Genomic DNA, 17,622 nt, shown 5'->3' on the forward strand with positions numbered 1-17,622 from the left:
GTTTTTACTCAAAGCGTGCCATGTATATGGCTATAAGAAACTTACCAGAAGGCTTCTTCTTCACATGAGTCTTTGGCAACTTGAGTGTTGGTGTTGGAGTTGGGTCTGGAATTTCAATTCTCTCTCGAGCGCAACAACAGATGTCAGAATAACATTCCCCACTGTCTTTCTTGCCACCATAAATTGTGTATTGACCGAACTTGCATTTGCAGGAAGACCGGTCAATACAAGGTTCACAGTTGAAATAGTTGTACACAAACCTGTTGAGTACGAGTGTGAGTAAAAACATAAAAAAAAGTGAAGTTAAAATGAGATGTTTACTGAACTGGCTGAAGAATTGGTTGGATGTCGCCTTCTGAGGTTATGAAGAACGGCTGTCCAGAGTAGTGAAGTAGTGCTCTGAGAATTTGTGTAATTCGTGGAATTGGGCTCTCACGATATGGAAGTAGTATCCAAGGACGTTTCATGAAGAACTTCAAGAGGGCTTCTTTCTTCACATCCTTAATATCATCGAATGCAGTGCCTTCTGGAACTTGAATTGCAACACCTGTTTCAATTTCCAACTTTAAGACACTATTCTTGGACAACCAGAAGCCAATGGACTTGCTTGGTTTGCACTTGCTGAGATATTCCTTCACGGTTTCATTTACCTCAATTAGATAAATTGCTTCGTCTAAGGGGTCAAGCTCCATACTGAGTCAGTACAATATTGTACTTTTTCAAGACAATGTTGTACTTTTTCAAGACAATGTTGTACTTTTTCAAGACAATATTGTACTTTTTCAGAACAATGTTGTACTTTTTCAGAACAATGTTGTATAAATTCAGTACAATGTCTCTCAAATTTGAGTACAGCTGTACTTTTTCAGAACAAGTCTTGAACTTTTTCAGAACAATGTTGTACTTTTTCAAGACAATGTTGTACTTTTTCAAGACAATGTTGTACTTTTTCAAGACAATGTTGTACTTTTTCAAGACAATGTTGTACTTTTTCAAGACAATGTTGTACTTTTTCAAGACAATATTATATTGTTTCAGAACAAAGACGGTTAAGACACAAACGAATGTCCGACGTCCCACCTACTGAACCCGTTCCACAGCCAGAGGAACAGCATGCTCCAGCACCACAACAGTCTCCTCAGCAACCTCAGTTCCAACAAGGACCTCCGAATTACTACCAATTTCCACCTCAAGGTTACTACCCACCACAAGGCTTTCCAAACTACCCACCACAAGGCTTTCCAAACTACCCTCCTCAACCCATGCCTTACTTCCCTAACCCTTGGATGTTCATGTCAAACCCTCCACCCCAATTCCAATCTCAATCCCAATCGAAGAGAGACCAAGAGTTCGAAGAAGGTCTGAACCGTTTACGCAAAGAGTATGCCACAGCCCCTATGGAAGATGACAGGCTTTCAGTCTCTTCCCTAAGGTCGACCAATTCGACTCGTACCACAGATTCGGTTCGTGACCGTGAAGACTACCTCAAGCAGTCTGAGAGACTCTTCATCTTACAGCCATTTACAGTTGGAGCTCTCAAGAACATGCGCAATTACGAAGGTCAGACACCAGCTGGAGACCGCAAAACAGACGTACTCGCAAGAGCAGTCCAACTGGTCAAGACAAAGACTGAGATAGTCGACTTCATTCTTGCAGCTTGCCCATACAAGTAAAAAAATAAACAATTACGAGTTAAACTTTTTACTCTTTCTTTTCTGAGTTGTTTAGAGCTGGTTTCTCTTGTAGAAACCTTTCGTACTCTTCCATGGTCATGTAATTGCGAATTTGGTACGCAATTCCAGGTTCGTTGTTTTTGAACCTTACGTATGTAACGCTTCCATCCTCCTCAGGGAAGTAAGCTGCTAACATCTGACCAAGTTTTCTCGGTGACTCGGAGCTCATAAAAATGTCACTTTTTAAACGTTAAGTTTTTAGTTTATTTTACCCTTTGTTTGTCAAGGTAGTATTGGAGTGCAATTTCTCCAAATTCTCTGTGTCGGAGTTCTTCAGCATTTTCCAAGGTGTACCTGGAGAACTCAAAGAAGTTGTCAAGAAGATACTGCCATGCTGCTCTTCTGAGTTCGTCGGTATTTTGGAAGTGTTGCACCTTCGAGTCTTCGGACATGAAAAAATGACACTTTTTCTATTAAACCGTTTTGGCATTTCTCATGAGTGAGTATAGTTCTCCCGAACCATTGGAAGAGAAGAAGTACCCTTGCTGGCAAAAGACAAAAATAGTTGCCTTAGTTGTCATTGCAATTGTACTCGTAATTGAATTCATTGTACTTCTCTTCACGTACATAAAACTCAAGGACGGCATATGCTTTAAGAAGCTACCATCTTACTAAGACTAAACACTTAGATTTTTCAAGCTTGACTTTTTACAATTTGAACTTTGTTGCTGAATTCAATAAAAATATATTTTAGGTGAAGAGGTGAGATTTCACCTCTTTTTTCACCTCTTTTTTCACCTCATGAATTTTCATGATTTCATCGTAAATGTTTTGTCAAACATGAACGTAAATGTTTTGTCGAAACTTCATCGTAATGAGCGTAAATCAGACAAAAATATATTTTAGGTGAAGAGGTGAGATTTCACCTCTTTTTTCACCTCTTTTTTCACCTCATGAATTTTCCCGAAATAAAAAATAAAGTTGGTTTTTTTAAAAAAATATTTTTTTATTTTATTGTAAGAACATGTTAGCAACAACAGCACCAAACTCTTTAGTCATGAACCCAACTTCAATGTTAGTAGAGATGAAAAGCTTCATTCCTTCTTCATATACTTTCGAAACAACAATCCAGAAGATAAAGCAAGAACTTCTCCAAGGAGATTTAGACTGTAGTGCGAAAGATGAAACAAATGAACAGTATCTTTATGAAATGCAGGATATTATTGACCATCTACCTAAACTTCCTGAAATACAACAACAAAAGCTTACTATTCCTGAATTCGATGAAATAGAAGTCAAAGCAACTGACTCGGTAGAAATAAAGAAGTTCATACGAAAGGTAAACTATGAGTTTCTTGGATTTCATTGCAACCACAAAGTCATGGACAAAGACTGCGATATGGTATATAAAAATGTTTCTGACATATAAATCTGAAGAATTTAAGACCTACGACAACTTTGTTTCGTTGGTTGCAAAATGTGTATGGCAGATAAGAGATAAAGATAGAAGAGGTAAAGTATGGAACGAACAAATAAAACCAGCAACTTTTGAGTTAAAGAAAACCATTGACGCCTTAGTTGTACTTGCAGGTCAAATTTCAATGTACAATGCTAAAATGAACCCACAATGTTCTAAATGTAAAGCAGCAATGAGGAAATATAACTACTCCGTCAAAGAGATAGAACGTATGCGAAACGACTATGCAGATTTAAAGAAAGAAGCAGAGAAACCAGCAGAAGATAAAATGGACATGTTGACATTTCTGAACAAAAACTATCCAACTGCTGACGATTTCCTTCTATCTGACGTCAAGAAGAAGTATAAAGAAACTTTCGGTATCGTTAAAACATTCGATGTACTGACAGAAGAAATAGAAGCTACGAAATTGTTTAGGATTTCAAATATACATCATACAATTCATGTAAAACGCTTATAAAATAACAGGTGAAAAAAGAGGTGAAAAAAGAGGTGAAATCTCACCTCTTCACCTAAAATATATTTTTATTGAATTCAGCAACAAAATTCTGAGTAAAATAATTTTTAGGGCTTGTGTCAAACCGTTGAGTTTTCACAAAATTTAAAAAATAACGTTTACCATGTGAAACGCTTATAAAATAACTGAGGTGAAAAAACAGGTGAAAAAAGAGGTGAAATCTCACCTCTTCACCTAAAATATATTTTTGCTGAAAAATGACCAAATTTCATGAAATTTCTCTAGACCGACTTTTACAGGGGTAGCCAAAACTCATGAAAATCGTGAAAAATAACAGAGTATTTGACAACTTCAAACAAGTAGAGTAGATGAACTCTTTATTTTTCAAGCTTGACTTTTTACAATTTGAACTTTGTTCGCGTAGATGTGAATTCTGAAAGAAGTATGAGGGTCTTGTATGACTTTGTACTTCTCCCAGAGTTCATGTCTGTCAAACTTACCTGCCATGGACTCTTTCATAAGTTCCATGAAATCGTCTTCGGACAATCCAGGGAAAAGTATGATATCAGTAAGTATTCTTTTAACATCCTTACTTAAACTCTTTGCTGTCTGTACACAAATGACAACTGAGATGTTAAAGTGTCTGAGCTTCTTAAGAATTCGACACATATCTTGTTCTCTGTTCTTTAACAAAGGATGAGAGGCGAAATCATCTAAGATAAGAAGACATCTGTGAGGGTAAGTCTTCCAATCGTAAGATTGCAATTTCTTCGAAATGTATTCTATCTCTTTCTGTTTGTTTCTGAAGTGTTTCTTCTCTAATATTCTCTGCATTTCCTCATTTGGGTCTTTAAACTTCGAATTGACATACTCATTTATAGCATTGTACTTCAAAACTCTTCTTTGGTACTTCTTTATCCAATCTAACAACTCAGAGTCTTTTATACATACTAACTTAGACTTCTTTATAATATCTTTGAACGAATTGACGGTTTGGTCAAATTGACCAGAAGTACTACAAATGACAACTAACTCATAGAATGGGTTCTTCTCATCTAGTTCTTGTTGTTGTGCAGCCATTTTAAGATAAGTGAAAGTCTTACCCGACCCAGGTGGTGCAATTAGACCTGTTATACCATTCTGAGCAAATAAGAACTTGTCATGTATGGGTTTTATCTGAGCATTTTCTAACTTCCTCTTGTTCTTTTAAAACATTCTCAAATTTCTTGTCAATGTCAGCAAACTTTTTTTCTAACATATTTTTAGAAAAATTAAAATTTTTATCTTTTAGAAAATGTCTAGCGATTTCGCTATCTATATTCGAGACAACTTTTCGACTCAAAACATCTGTCGACCATAAAATCTTACATAGTGTAAACAAGAAAGGTGAATTTGTTCTAAAGTTCTGTTTCTGGGAATATGACAAGAACCATAAAACATTACAAAGAGCAGTCTTAAAATTTGTCAATGACAGACTTGTTGACAGAGATGACGCCGATTGGAAAGATGAAGTCCAACAAAAGTTCTTAGAATGCAAAGAAGCACATGCGCTGTTCTTGAAGATGAAATAGAAAACAGAATAGAAGAGCTATTAAAGGACAAAGAACTTTTACATAAATATGGTTCGAGAAATTTGACATAACTCCACCAGAAAAGAAGAAGAAGAGAGAAAAGAAAGAAAAGAAAGTAGAAGAAGAGAAGAAAGAACCTGAACCAGTTCCAGAGAAGGTGAGATTGACATGTAAAAATAAAATTTTATTTTTAGAACATTTCTGGGTCAATGTCAATGTTCTCTTCCTCTTTAGGAGCAAACACTGGCTTAGACTCTAAAATCTTTTTACCCAATTTACCTTGAACTTCAACTATCTTAGACTCATAATATTCATAGTCGTCTGCTTTCTTTGGTTCATAAGGTATAACAAGTTTGTATGCTTTGCCTTCTTTAAGGTTTGAGAACCTTCTGTCAAAATTTTCTTTGACTGCTAACAAACCTTCTATGTCTAAGTCTTCAAATTTCGCACCATTTTTAGTCACAATAGCAAACTTAACTGGTTCGATGTTCCAAACTTTGTCAAATGTAGACTTTTCAAAATGGTAGAAGTAAACATTCAAATAAGCGAATGGGTCTAGTTCTTCTTTAAGTCCTGACATGTACTTGTTGACTGAGATGAATTTCGTCATCTTTTCTATCGGATAAAAAAATATTTTTTTAAAATTTACTCAGAAAAATTTTTCTTTGTATATACGCCGTTCTGAACATCTAAAAGACTTTTGACATTTGCCAAGAATGTTCGTTTAGAGCTGCCATATAACCATACTCTTGACAATATTGTTTATACGATCGTACAATGACCTTTCATCTAAACACTCAAAGTTAGTCTCATCTATAAACAGTTCATATACACTCTTGTTTGCTTCTAACAATGTTTGTCTTTCTTCGGTATATGGAATTTGTCTTGGATTGAACTTAGAAATATCTAATGTCATAAAATATGAGAACAAGTGGTTGTAAAAGTTAGGTGTCAAAGTTTCTGCTAAGTCGTCAAAATATTCTGTATCTTGCATATGAGAATCTGACGTTCTGACAACTACATATCTTCTGTCAGAACTTTCTAACTTCATCGGAACAGCGTTGTTTGAAACCATGACGAAGTTTGCAACATTTTCACAAACTCTTTGGTCTTTATATTTTCTTTCAACAACTCCAACTTTGTCTGTTATAAGACTCTTCAAAGCATCTGAGTTTCAAAACTTTTGTTGTATCTATACTTTGAAGTTCGTTACATACTATAAGTTTCATATTCTCTATTGAAGAGTTAAATTTACCGCAGATGTTTTCTAAGTTTGTCATATTAGGGTTCGAATAGCCCTCTAACAGTTTGCAAAATATCTGTAAAGAAAGTGTTCTTACCAGTTCCTTGTTTTCCAATTATAATGAGAGCAGTTTCATTTTTAGCACTTGGATGTTGTAAGATGTTTGCAAACCAACATAAGATATACTCATAGACTCTTTCGTTTCCATTGCATATAATTTCTTTGACATGGTCTAACCAAGCTTCTATAACATTTTCTTTCCATTCTACTTGTTCGTATTTATATCCAGTGAAGATAGAATAGAAGTTTGGAGATGGTGTATAGAACTTTATACCTCGAACTGAAAAATCTTCTAACTTTGACAATAAGATATCCCAAGCATCTAACATCTTCATGCCAACTTGTACGACTTTTATTTTCTTAAGTTTTCTGTCTACATTCTTGTTCTGAAACTATTGTTGCTCTTGGTTTGTTAAAGACAACATCCCATTCTTTCATGACATAACATTCTGGGGCAGAGTCAACATAAATGACTAAACGTTTCAAATTCTCGACTGCTTTGTTATAGTCTCTAAATGGACACATATTTCTGAACGCTTGGAAGTCATAAAAATCTGAAACGTCTATTCTGTACATTTTTATAAAAATAAAAAAAAATATTTTTTATTCTTGACTTTGTTGTTGCATTTGTTCCATTTGTTGCATTTGTTGTTCTTGAGCTATTTGTTGTTGAAGTTGTTCTTGTAGTACAATACTTTCACCAGTTGCATCTTCCAATTCGAAACTTTCTGCCGTCATTGACAAATACATAGGACATAAAAGTTTTACAGGAACAAAGTTTGCGTCAACTAAGGTTAAGTTTATGTTTGCTAAAGTGTTTGAGTTTACTAAAGCTGAAAACTCTGCATTCGAATGAACAATAGGCAAACCAGCAGAGAAAGTGTTGTTTATACGCATGAGTATCTTTTGGTCATAGTAGTTTCTGTCGACATTCGAATACACTTTGAACCTAAGTTTGAAACAATATATAAATGGTGTACTTAAAGTCAATGGAACAGACATTCCTTGTATGACACCTTTTCCTGTTATAGGAAACTGTTGGTAGTAAAAACCAGATATAAGTTTTGTATTATAGCTCATATCGTTTATAGTAAACTCAGTCGGACATCCAAACATAATGAAACCTGCTCTAGTTGCAGCACATGTTACATCCGTCCTTAAAGTATTAAATAAGTCAACAAAACCTGTTGGTGGTATATCTGAGTAAGTATCTTCAAAGAAGTATTTTTTACCATTCACAACAACAAAGTCTTCTGGTGTCAAAAGAGCAAAACAGGCTTTAGTCGTCATTGTGTTTAAGGTTAGTTTACAATATCGTCCTTGAGGACTTTGTAAGTTTGTTGTTATAGAATTATATGACTCAGGGTTTTTAGTCGTAATAGTATAAACCACTATGTCTTCTGCCATTTACTTAGCAAGTAAATTTTAATGAAATGTTGTGGTCGTCAAATATTTTTATGACGTCTGGGAAACTATATTTTAAGTTCAACGTTTCACCTCCTTTCATAACGTATATCTTGTCAATGACATTATATGAAACACCACAGCAAGCAATGTCGGGTTCTATTTCTTTGATGTTTATATCGTCTGCCTCTGTCAAAAGTTTCAATAGTTCTTTCAAAATTTCATGAGGTGCGATGACATATGAGTTCACTTTTACAGGGTTGTGTTCGACCAAGTTTAACATTATACCCAAAGCTTGACAAATCTTCTCCTGAGTTTTAAGTTTGTCTTTAAGTTGTTGGTAGTCGTTTCGAATATCTGCAACAGAACTTAAGTCTCTGCTAACTTCAGGTATGTTGGTTGTTCTTTTACAGGAACTATTGTTATACCATCTTCGTCTTCGTATGGTTTCCCCACTTCAACATCTCTTTCTTTGACATTGACAACAACACTTTGACTGTTTGTTTGAGTTGGTGAATTTAACTTCACATCTGCCACCGCCATTAAACCTTTTGAAACACTTACGCTTCTATTTTTCGGAAATGACATTTTACTTAGAATAAAAAGATGGACGTATTTGAGTATCTCTTCGAATTGAAGCAAACAAAGTTTACACACACAAACAATACAAATACATTGACAGAATAGTTCTTTATACAAACAATGGAAAATGTTATAGAATAGCAGTCTTTGCTGAACCAAAATATTTTCATAAAGCAAAGAAAGTTGGTATAACGAATGGTGAAAGTTCTTGAAGCAGACAAAAATATAACAACAAAACTGACCGATATTTCTAAAGGTAAGTTTATAATACAATTTTATGTCAAAACTGGCGTACTGTCAATATTTGACGGAGAGAAGTCAGTTCAAGAACAACTTACTGACCTGCTGCCAAAATCTGCTCGATGGAAGCTGTCGTTATACCAATCTGAGGAGCCCCAGCAGGTTTCATCGAACGAATTTCAAAAGAGCATCTTCCGTGAAAAGTGCTATTGGTTTTGTAAACTTCTTTGCTTTCAATTCATTTGGACCGTCTCTGTCACCAGTATATTGTATTTGAACTGTACCAACAGTTGAAATACCACCCATAAAGTCTTCTGAGTCAGCAAATGGAATGCCAAGCCAAAAGTTTGAACGGTCTCCATTTGTATATTGAGTTTTTGAGCTCCTGTATGGTCCATACTTTCACATATGGCATAATAGAACTTTGCATTTCAGGGTTAATGGTTGTTGTGAAGTTGTTGTTAAAGTTCATAGCATCTAATGTCAAGTTGTATGACCTCATATCCTCAACTGTAGAATATTCTTCTCTTGGATAGTATTTGCCATCTATGTTTATATGGTATTTAATACCAGGGTTGTAGAAGCAAGAATAGTCATTTATAGTTCGTCTGAACAGTACAAACATAGTATCTGCATGTTTCATTGCAGTTGTTAAGCAATATCTGTTCTTGCACCTGGGTCAGCACTTTGGTTTCCAACTTCACCTGCAAAGTCTTTGACAGATATTTGGTGTATAGGGAACATAAGTGGAACTGCAATATATTTGGCAGCTAAAGCATTTGAAATATCTGGGTCCAACATATAGACTGCAAGTCTGCTTTCTATTCTCTTGCATTCAAACTTTTCGCATGTGAACTTAACTGGGTCCCAAGCAGTTCCAGCAGCATTGAATATAGTTTACTTCAGTGTTGAGGTTTGAGAAACCAAAGTCTAAGTCAACTTTGTCTTTGCAAAAGTCGGCGAATGACGTTTGATTTGCTCCCTTTACGTCTGTAAGAGTGAATGGGTCTTGTGTTGGTGCAATGACTAAGTTATTTTTGCTTGGAGTAAGTTCGATAGAAATTTTTCCTGCCCAGTTTGGCAAGTATCTTAAAAACCTGAAGATGAGGAAAGATGACAAAGGAACTCTAAGTTTCAATTTTACTTTGGTTACTGCTGCTGCAGTTTGTCCAGAAAGGTTAACATAAACTCCTGGAACGTTAGGGTCAAGTCTTCTTATTTTCTCAATAGTTGCATACTGGTCTGTTTGTTCTCTAGCTTGTGGTTGTACTGAGTTTCTCAAAGCGAACCATTCATAGTTTGCCCATGTTACTGTTTGAACTAAGTCAGAGTTAGAATATATCTTATATCCCATGAAAACTTCTGGAGCATATTGGTATCCGACATAGAAAATTCCATTGCAACCTTTCTTGTCAGACAACTTGGCAGAAGGTTTTATTTCAATGTCTTGTTCCACGTATAAGAAAGAGTTGTCAATAGAAATTATATGAAACCTGTCGCAAGCAATATCTACTGTTGTTGAAGAACCTTCTCCAAACTCACCTACGTTTCCATAAGAAACAGCAGTTGTATATTCGTAAGTTCCAGGAACTATTTCTGACCTTCTAATGGCATTGTCGCATTCGTTATACCATTCGGAAACATTTCCATTCATAGCATCCAAAACTGTTGGCGTTATATTCTGAGCGGCGTACATTTCATATGAGTAAAAATATAGAATAGTTGGATTTATATGTCATAATAGAACCCACGTGGACCAAGCTTTACTTTCTTCCTGACTGAGTTTTTAACTCTTCTTTTTCCTTCATTGCCCTCTGCTTGAAGTTGTTGCATCTTTGCATTATGTTCATCTAGTATGTTGCAAATTTCCCATGTCCTTTTTGCCTTTTGGCTCTGGTCGCCCATCTCAGGTAACCTATATCCTAGAAAGAGTTTGTCATAGTCTGTATTTGAGTCTTCGCGTATTGTTTGCATGACTCTTTCCTGAGTTTCGGTTCAAGCTCTTCAAACAGTGCCTGTCCATATGGAATATGCTCGTTTCCAAATATATGTTTTTGTAGCCATTCTGGTTTTCTTTCCATGTTACCAACTATATCTTTTGTGAATGGGAAAGCTTCTACCCAATCTTTCAGTCTTGCGTCGTTTATTTCTGTAGTTGGTTTTATTTTGTCAAGGAACATGTTTTTCAATACTAACATTTCATTTGGTACTGTCCATTTGAGTTTTCTTAAATATTCATCCCTTCTCAGTTCATTGTCTGCAAAGTAAGTTTTTATGACATTTTGTAAACTTTCGTTTGCAAGGTCATGTACAATAGGTTCTCTTCCTTCCTCTCCCTAACTTTCTTTCTAAACTCTTCACCAAATATACCATCTCTATGGTTCTGTGTAGTTCTTTGAGATAAATGTTCTAGAACGTCAGGTGTTATATTTCCATCAGCCATGTTCATTTCATACTGGTCCAAAATATCTGCATGTTTCATATCTTTCAATGGCATTAAAGCCGCGCTTAAAATACCAGCTATATCTGGTTCACCATTGACTTCCATTGCGTCTACAACTTCTTGGAATTGTGGTTGTAAGTTTATGAACCACCTATCCGGGTTAGCTTTATGACCCCATCTCATTGTAGTTCCATCGTCTGCAGAAACAAAAGTAGGTTTGTTTCCATCTTGGTTAGGTTCTGAATGAACTTTAAACAATGTTTCATTTCTATATGTTTTCTTGAAATTTAACCTTTTATCTTCACCGAGTTCATCCGAAGATTGAACGTTAAATGCTCGTAAGTAAAAAGGGTTGTTGTATTTGTGTACATTTTTTTTCAGTTCTTCCATTCTATGCTGATATTTTCATCTGGTGTTGGAGTCTTTTGTATGTCGGCAAACATTTTTCGATATTCTTCTACTATGTCAGCCGAATTTTTTTTAGACTCTTGGAAATATTCCATATTCTCCGCATACTCTTGTTGAGGGTCAAGATTTTTCGGCTGTTCCAAATCTTCATCTAGTTCTGTGAAGTTAGTTTCCAAAGGAAGGACTTGTTCGTTTCCTTCAGGCTCTTCTAGCTGTTGTTGCTGAACTATTTCTTCCATGTCTGGTTGTATCTGAACTTCTTCCTGTGGAGTTTCTTGTACCTCATCTGCTGGCATTTCATATATTCCGAGACCGTTTTTAAAAGTTCCCTATCTAAGTCATCCGACTCATAAACCTTTCTTTTCGTTCCGTCTCTATTTTTTACGCGTTTCATGAAGAGAGTTGAATTGTCATTTAGCTCTGACATCAAATATCTCGGAGTAAATTCGTTCATGTCATTTGGATGATATGCTATTAAATCATATCCCTTAGCGAGCTTGTATTTTCCAGGTTTGAGATTATATCCTTTGGTGCTGAGCCATAAAGCTAAATAGGTTCGGGTCAGTATTTCCATCCTTGAACTTTCTAATAGCTTCTTTATATCTGTCACTAAAGTCAATAGTATCTGGGTAACCATAGTCTTCTTTAAGCATTTTTAAGAATTCTTGGTTTCCTTGTTCTCTACTTCTTTTATGTCCTTGCTCTGTTTGTGGTTGTTGTGCAGGGTTTTGAACTGTTGGTTGTGCTGGATTTTGAACTGTTGGTTGTTGTGTTGGTTGTTGTTGTTGTTGTTGTGCAGGGTTTTGAACTGTTGGTTGTTGTGTTGGTTTTGGTGCATGCCTGTGTCTATGTCCATGTGACGATGTAAATGTTTTAGGTAGTCCTGGTGCAGGTGCTTCTCTTGGAGGGTTTGGTGGTATATAAATTCCACCAGCTGGCACATATGTTCCATCTGCAGCGTAATGTCCTACCTGACTTTTCGTTTTTAAGAAAGCATTTACTAGGTCTGTTTTGGTCTGTTGTAACTCTTTTTCTTGACTTTTCACAACAGTTGCTCTAACGGCGTCATAGGCACTTTGAACTGCCTGTCTCGTTGCTGCATCTGTTATTTTCGTCATATTTTGTGCTACTTCTCTTAACTCTTTGTCGAAACCTTCAGACTTCAGTTTCTTTCCAGATGAGAAGTCGTTCACTTGTTTCACCTTACTATGAAGAGCTTCGAAGCGTTCTTAAAGTCAGCATTTGTTAAAGCTTCATTTGAACTATCTTCATCCGCTTGTATTTTTGTCCTTATTGACCCTATGAGTTGGGCTGCTTTAGCGTTGGCTTGGGCATCTAACCAGTCATTGTTGGCTTTTATATATTCTGCGCTTTTCATTGCCTTTTGCATGGCTGCGTCGTTATTTTTACTTTCTTGTGCTAAGTTTTCATACTGTACGGTTTGGTTTTGCAACTGTAAAAGTTTTTCTGCCTTTACATTTGCTTCAACTTCTTTTTTATACTCATCGCTATCCATATATGTCTTCAGGGCTTTTTGTTTTATCTCTTCATCTTTCAGTACTTTATATGAGTAGTATGGTTTTTCAAATTTATGACATCTTGTTCCATTTTTGCTACTTCTGCTGCTTTTTCTGACACTTTTTTCGCATATTCCTCTGTACTTAGTTCTTTCAGTTGTTCTTCTTTCTTCTTTTTCTCTACGTTTAACTCATTGAGTTTCTTTGTGTGTCTGTCATATTCTAGTTTCTTTTCGTTTTCACTTATTTGCTTCTGTATGTCTATGTTTGACTTTTTGACATCTGTTATTTGATTTTTGAGTGAACTCAAATTCATTTGACTTTGAGGGTTATAGGCTGTTCCGTCTGCAGCTCCACCATAGCCTGCCATTTTCGCTAAAAGTGCCGCTCTTAAACCTCCACTCTGTGCACCAATAACTCGGTTTAAAAGCATAGGATTGCTTGACATTTGTTGCAACATAGTGGGGTCATTCAGCATTTGTTGTTGCAACTGTTGTTGTGGTGTCAGTCTTACTATTGGATGTTTCAATGCTCTCTTCCTCTTACGTATATTCTTACGTAGCTTACGTGGCATTTTAAGTGAAGTTAAAAAGCGGTTTTTGACAGATGTTTATATGACACTTTTTGTTCGGCACAAAAAACTACTCGGTCAAAGTGTTGACAGTTTTGTAAAATAACCGTCCTATCTTGTTTTAAAAGGGGAAAGGCTTCTCAAAGTATACTTCCTTGGAACGCCTGTAACTTTTCCTGTAGCGACGATAGACCCTTACTTGTCCGGACAAAGTTATACTATTTTGAGTGCTCTACAAAAAAGTCAACGGCGACGACTCTCAAAAACCGTTGTGTAAAAAGTTTTACCGTTGGACAAAAAAGTATGTATAGAAAACAAAAAACGTTTATAGTTCATTCAATATTTGAGATGGAACGGTTTGCCAACGGAGACTTTTCAATAAAATAAAAAAATAGAGGGGGTTACCGTTGACGAAAACGGTTTATTTTAAACTTTTCTATGAGTAGTCCGAAAAAAACAGTTTATTTTTGTCTAATGGAAGCCAACATTAACAATTCTCAACCGCTAACCAAAGCCAAAGCCCCACAACCTCCAAGAACCGGCACAGCGGTTAGAATAACCACCAAAAAGTCTAACAGCGAATTAAGAGAAATTCTTCAACAAATTTGCTCTAAATATCTCAAAGACGCCGAAGAAAATACACAACCAGACGCTACATACAATACTCAGTTCTGTGAAGTTCTGAACAAAGCAATTGCTAGTTCAATTGAACTTACTAAGACAATTCCAAGTCCAATTGAGCTTAGCGATGTCTTAGTTCAGTATTTTCCAACATTTACTAAGCTTATAATGTTGAGAACTTTATACCAAGTTCGTCAAAATCTTCCTCGTAACATCCAACGGTCATTCGACAAGACAATTGCCGAATTCCAAGTCTTTAGTTACGGATATGACCAAGATGAATACGTTGACGAGTTCGGAGACAACTGTACAAAATGGTTTGAATGCTATACGACAACACAATTTGAATTCGACTTTCTCGAATTCAACGCAGCAACCATTTATATCATTGCTCTTTACCTTTCCGAACAACAACAAGACCTCGCAGATGGAGATGTTGTTACTGTCGTCATGGAAACTCCTGAACAATTCGGAAAAAAGAAGTCTCTAATTGCCAAATTTGTTCCAGGACATCAGCTTTTCCAACGCACAGAAGTCTTCTGTATTCCTGGAACTAAGTTCTTTGTCAAGAGCGAACTCAAACAAAGATATAATGTGTCATTCAATTACACATTATATAATGTTTTCGACCCAGAAGAAGACTTCTTCCCAGAAGCAATGGAAGAGGAAGAAGAAGAGAAACACGAAGAAGAGAAACACGAAGAGTCCTCCGAATTCACACCAGAAGACTAACAATTTTCCGAATAAAAACCTCATTTTATACTAAACATCTTCGGGGCTAGAAGGGGCGCAGCCCCTGGAAGCCCCACTACCTTTTTTTTTTTTTTTTTTTTTTTTTTTTTTTTTTAGGAGAAACTAATTATCACATTCTTTTTAAGATACAAAATCTCAAAACCCCATCCACGCGCAAAAAAAAATTGAAATACCCCTTATAAAACAGGGATTCCAGAGAAACAAAAGTTTCCCAAATCTGAAAAGTAGATTGCAAATTTCCTAAAAAACTGGAATTTGGCTTTTATAAATATTAAAATATTATTTGTATAATATCAAAATTGTAATGATCAGTTCAGTTTTTGATTTGAATGAACTAGAAAATTTCTTGATTTCGATTATCTTCAATCAAGGGTTGATATGAAATGAATAATATTTTAATATATATGAATATTGTATTTTATTGACTTTTTATTAGTAAAAGCAATATATTCGCAAAATACTTATATATTCAAAAATTAAGAACTTTTGTATATAAATCATGTGAGTTTACGGATAGAAAATAATAATGGTCCGCACTGTTTCTTCATATTCACAAAAAAACAGCCCTTTAGATGGAGGCGCGATCAAATACTTTAAAATTAATTTTGGAGTCCATAAGTACATTGCATAATGGTTAGTATTCCCTATAATAAATCTTGTTTTGAAGTTCATTTGCCGAACATAAAACTTTTTTCGAAATCAAAATTATTTCAAAAAAATATATATTATTTTTTTTTTGCTTTTTAAGATAGTCATTATACACAAAATATTAGTAAACTATTTTTATCTGAATTACTAAAACTTTCAATACCCTATATTTCCAACTCTTGGAAAATTTTCATGACCCCCTGCCCAGGGTCCTAAAATGGGTATTTTCCTCACACAGACACCGTGGTTTTTTGAGCCGGGAAATAAATAGCGCAGACAGTTTCTACATATAGAGACATGCTTATACTTAGAGTTTGACGGGAATCTAAAGTGATTTTTTTCTGCATCGCGAAATCTAATGCAATCTCAAAATCATGAAGAAACTGCGAATCGGAGCGCAATTTTTTAATATGTTAATATATAAAGGTACCCCTACTACTGCAAATGCTTCAAATGAAAATCTAAGAAATCAGATTAATTTGATCACATTAGTATAGTATTGGTCAAACCAAAAACTCATATGTTGATATATAGCCTATAGATATTCATATTATCTACTTTTCATTGAATTACATAAGATTTAATAATCTCATAAATATTCTTTTTAATTTTCCGAATTCCGTGTGCATTTAGATTGCCTATACCTGTATATAATAATTCTAGAATGGTTTGGTTAGATATTAAGTTTTTTAGATTAATATTTTAACATTTTGATAAAACATGCATTTGTTCCATTTTAGAATCGCCATTGAACTCTGGTTTGACTAACATGATGTTGTATGATCAAATAAATTCTAACTTCATGAGATAAATTTTGAAATTAGAAAATGCGATATCTGACTCAAATATTTATATGAACACATTTAACATTCAATGATAAACTAAAGTACTATACAGCAGATTCGATTTGGCTTATATTTTATATAATCAACAAATAATCCTATAAAATTGTGCTATTCACGTTGCTCAAAGATGTATTGAACATTCCCTACTTGTGTATTGATAAAATTAGATATAGATTCTAATGTAAATCGATATTTTGAAAAATTCATATATATTTTGTCTTGGTTTGGCATTTGATCGTGTTGAAACCGGAATTGCAATATATATCATCTAAATATATAACTATCAAAATATGAGCTATAGATTTTTAAATTATTCTCCTGAATATGAGTGACTAACATAATTATATTGAATTGAGTAGTAAGAATCATAAATATTAGAATCTGACGATAATTTATTATAACTTTATATAGGAACAAGATTATAAATGATGATGAAAATAAAGATTAAATTTAAATCTGAAAATTTGAAAACATTAAGTGTATATGATAGCATTACAAAATTAAATTTTATGTGGAAGAGGAAATAGAGGAATTAGAAGTATTATGAGAAAATAATAAGATATAAAAACAAGATTCTATTAAATGAGTTAATTTATAGAAAGGAATAACAGTGTGAATGTAGTAAATGAATGTTTTCATGATGTATTATTGAAATCTTAAGTTTTGTTAAGAAGATAATAAGGGAATCAAATTTTGTATAAGGAAGTTTGACCGACAAGAGTGTATTGTGCACTCTTGTCGGTCTGCATGTCTCATTCCGGGAGACATTGTCACTGCATGTCTCCCAGAATGAGACAATCTTCCGCATTCATAACTTGAATGCGGAAGTTTGACCGACAAGAGTGTATTGTGCACTCTTGTCGGTCTGCATGTCTCCCAGAATGAGACAATCTTCTGCAATCAGAATGTGGTTGCAAAACTTTGACCGACAAGAGTGTATTGTGCACTCTTGTCGGTCTGCATGTCTCATTCCGGGAGACATTGTCACTGCATGTCTCCCAGAATGAGACAATCTTCTGCAATCACAACGCGATTGCAAAACTTCGACCGACAAGAGTGTATTGTGCACTCTTGTCGGTCTGCATGTCTCATTCCGGGAGACATTGTCA

The 17,622-nt window shown here is 35.0% G+C and overlaps 5 protein-coding genes and 8 pseudogenes across 13 annotated transcripts, besides 1 other annotated feature; 3 read left to right on the top strand and 10 right to left on the bottom strand.

The window, feature by feature from the left end:
- Positions 1–15,110: part of a mobile genetic element that runs on past the window's edge.
- On the bottom strand, positions 5–289 carry TVAGG3_0927410 (uncharacterized protein; the record flags this gene model as incomplete). Its single annotated transcript, XM_051252458.1, has 1 exon — positions 5–289. The coding sequence occupies one exon, from the start codon at positions 287–289 to the stop codon at positions 5–7; it is 285 nt and encodes a 94-aa protein (XP_051078032.1).
- TVAGG3_0927420 (uncharacterized protein) lies at positions 318–692 on the bottom strand (the record flags this gene model as incomplete). The annotated part of the gene is made up of 1 exon (XM_051252459.1): positions 318–692. The coding sequence occupies one exon, from the start codon at positions 690–692 to the stop codon at positions 318–320; it is 375 nt and encodes a 124-aa protein (XP_051078033.1).
- On the bottom strand, positions 1,702–1,902 carry TVAGG3_0927430 (uncharacterized protein; the record flags this gene model as incomplete). Its single annotated transcript, XM_051252460.1, has 1 exon — positions 1,702–1,902. The coding sequence occupies one exon, from the start codon at positions 1,900–1,902 to the stop codon at positions 1,702–1,704; it is 201 nt and encodes a 66-aa protein (XP_051078034.1).
- TVAGG3_0927440 lies at positions 2,698–3,302 on the top strand (annotated as a pseudogene). The gene has a single exon. A coding segment is annotated over exon 1 (605 nt).
- TVAGG3_0927450 lies at positions 3,992–4,865 on the bottom strand (annotated as a pseudogene). The gene has a single exon. A coding segment is annotated over exon 1 (874 nt).
- TVAGG3_0927460 lies at positions 4,902–5,352 on the top strand (annotated as a pseudogene). Its single transcript has one exon. A coding segment is annotated over exon 1 (451 nt).
- Positions 5,369–5,788, bottom strand: TVAGG3_0927470 (protein of unknown function, DUF4108 family; the record flags this gene model as incomplete). The annotated part of the gene is made up of 1 exon (XM_051252461.1): positions 5,369–5,788. The coding sequence occupies one exon, from the start codon at positions 5,786–5,788 to the stop codon at positions 5,369–5,371; it is 420 nt and encodes a 139-aa protein (XP_051078035.1).
- On the bottom strand, positions 5,824–6,816 carry TVAGG3_0927480 (annotated as a pseudogene). The gene has a single exon. A coding segment is annotated over exon 1 (993 nt).
- On the bottom strand, positions 7,893–8,349 carry TVAGG3_0927490 (annotated as a pseudogene). Its single transcript has one exon. A coding segment is annotated over exon 1 (457 nt).
- Positions 10,436–11,854, bottom strand: TVAGG3_0927500 (annotated as a pseudogene). The gene has a single exon. A coding segment is annotated over exon 1 (1,419 nt).
- Positions 12,689–13,649, bottom strand: TVAGG3_0927510 (annotated as a pseudogene). The gene has a single exon. A coding segment is annotated over exon 1 (961 nt).
- TVAGG3_0927520 (uncharacterized protein) lies at positions 14,121–14,999 on the top strand (the record flags this gene model as incomplete). The annotated part of the gene is made up of 1 exon (XM_051252462.1): positions 14,121–14,999. One exon carries the CDS (start codon positions 14,121–14,123, stop codon positions 14,997–14,999), a length of 879 nt encoding a protein of 292 aa, XP_051078036.1.
- Positions 15,111–17,179: 2,069 nt separating the features above from the next.
- TVAGG3_0927530 lies at positions 17,180–17,535 on the bottom strand (annotated as a pseudogene). The gene has a single exon. A coding segment is annotated over exon 1 (356 nt).
- Between the last annotated feature and the right edge of the window lie 87 nt (positions 17,536–17,622).

The sequence above is a fragment of the Trichomonas vaginalis genome, chromosome I (genome assembly GCF_026262505.1).
Source record: "Trichomonas vaginalis G3 chromosome I, whole genome shotgun sequence".
NCBI lineage: Eukaryota > Parabasalia > Trichomonadida > Trichomonadidae > Trichomonas > Trichomonas vaginalis.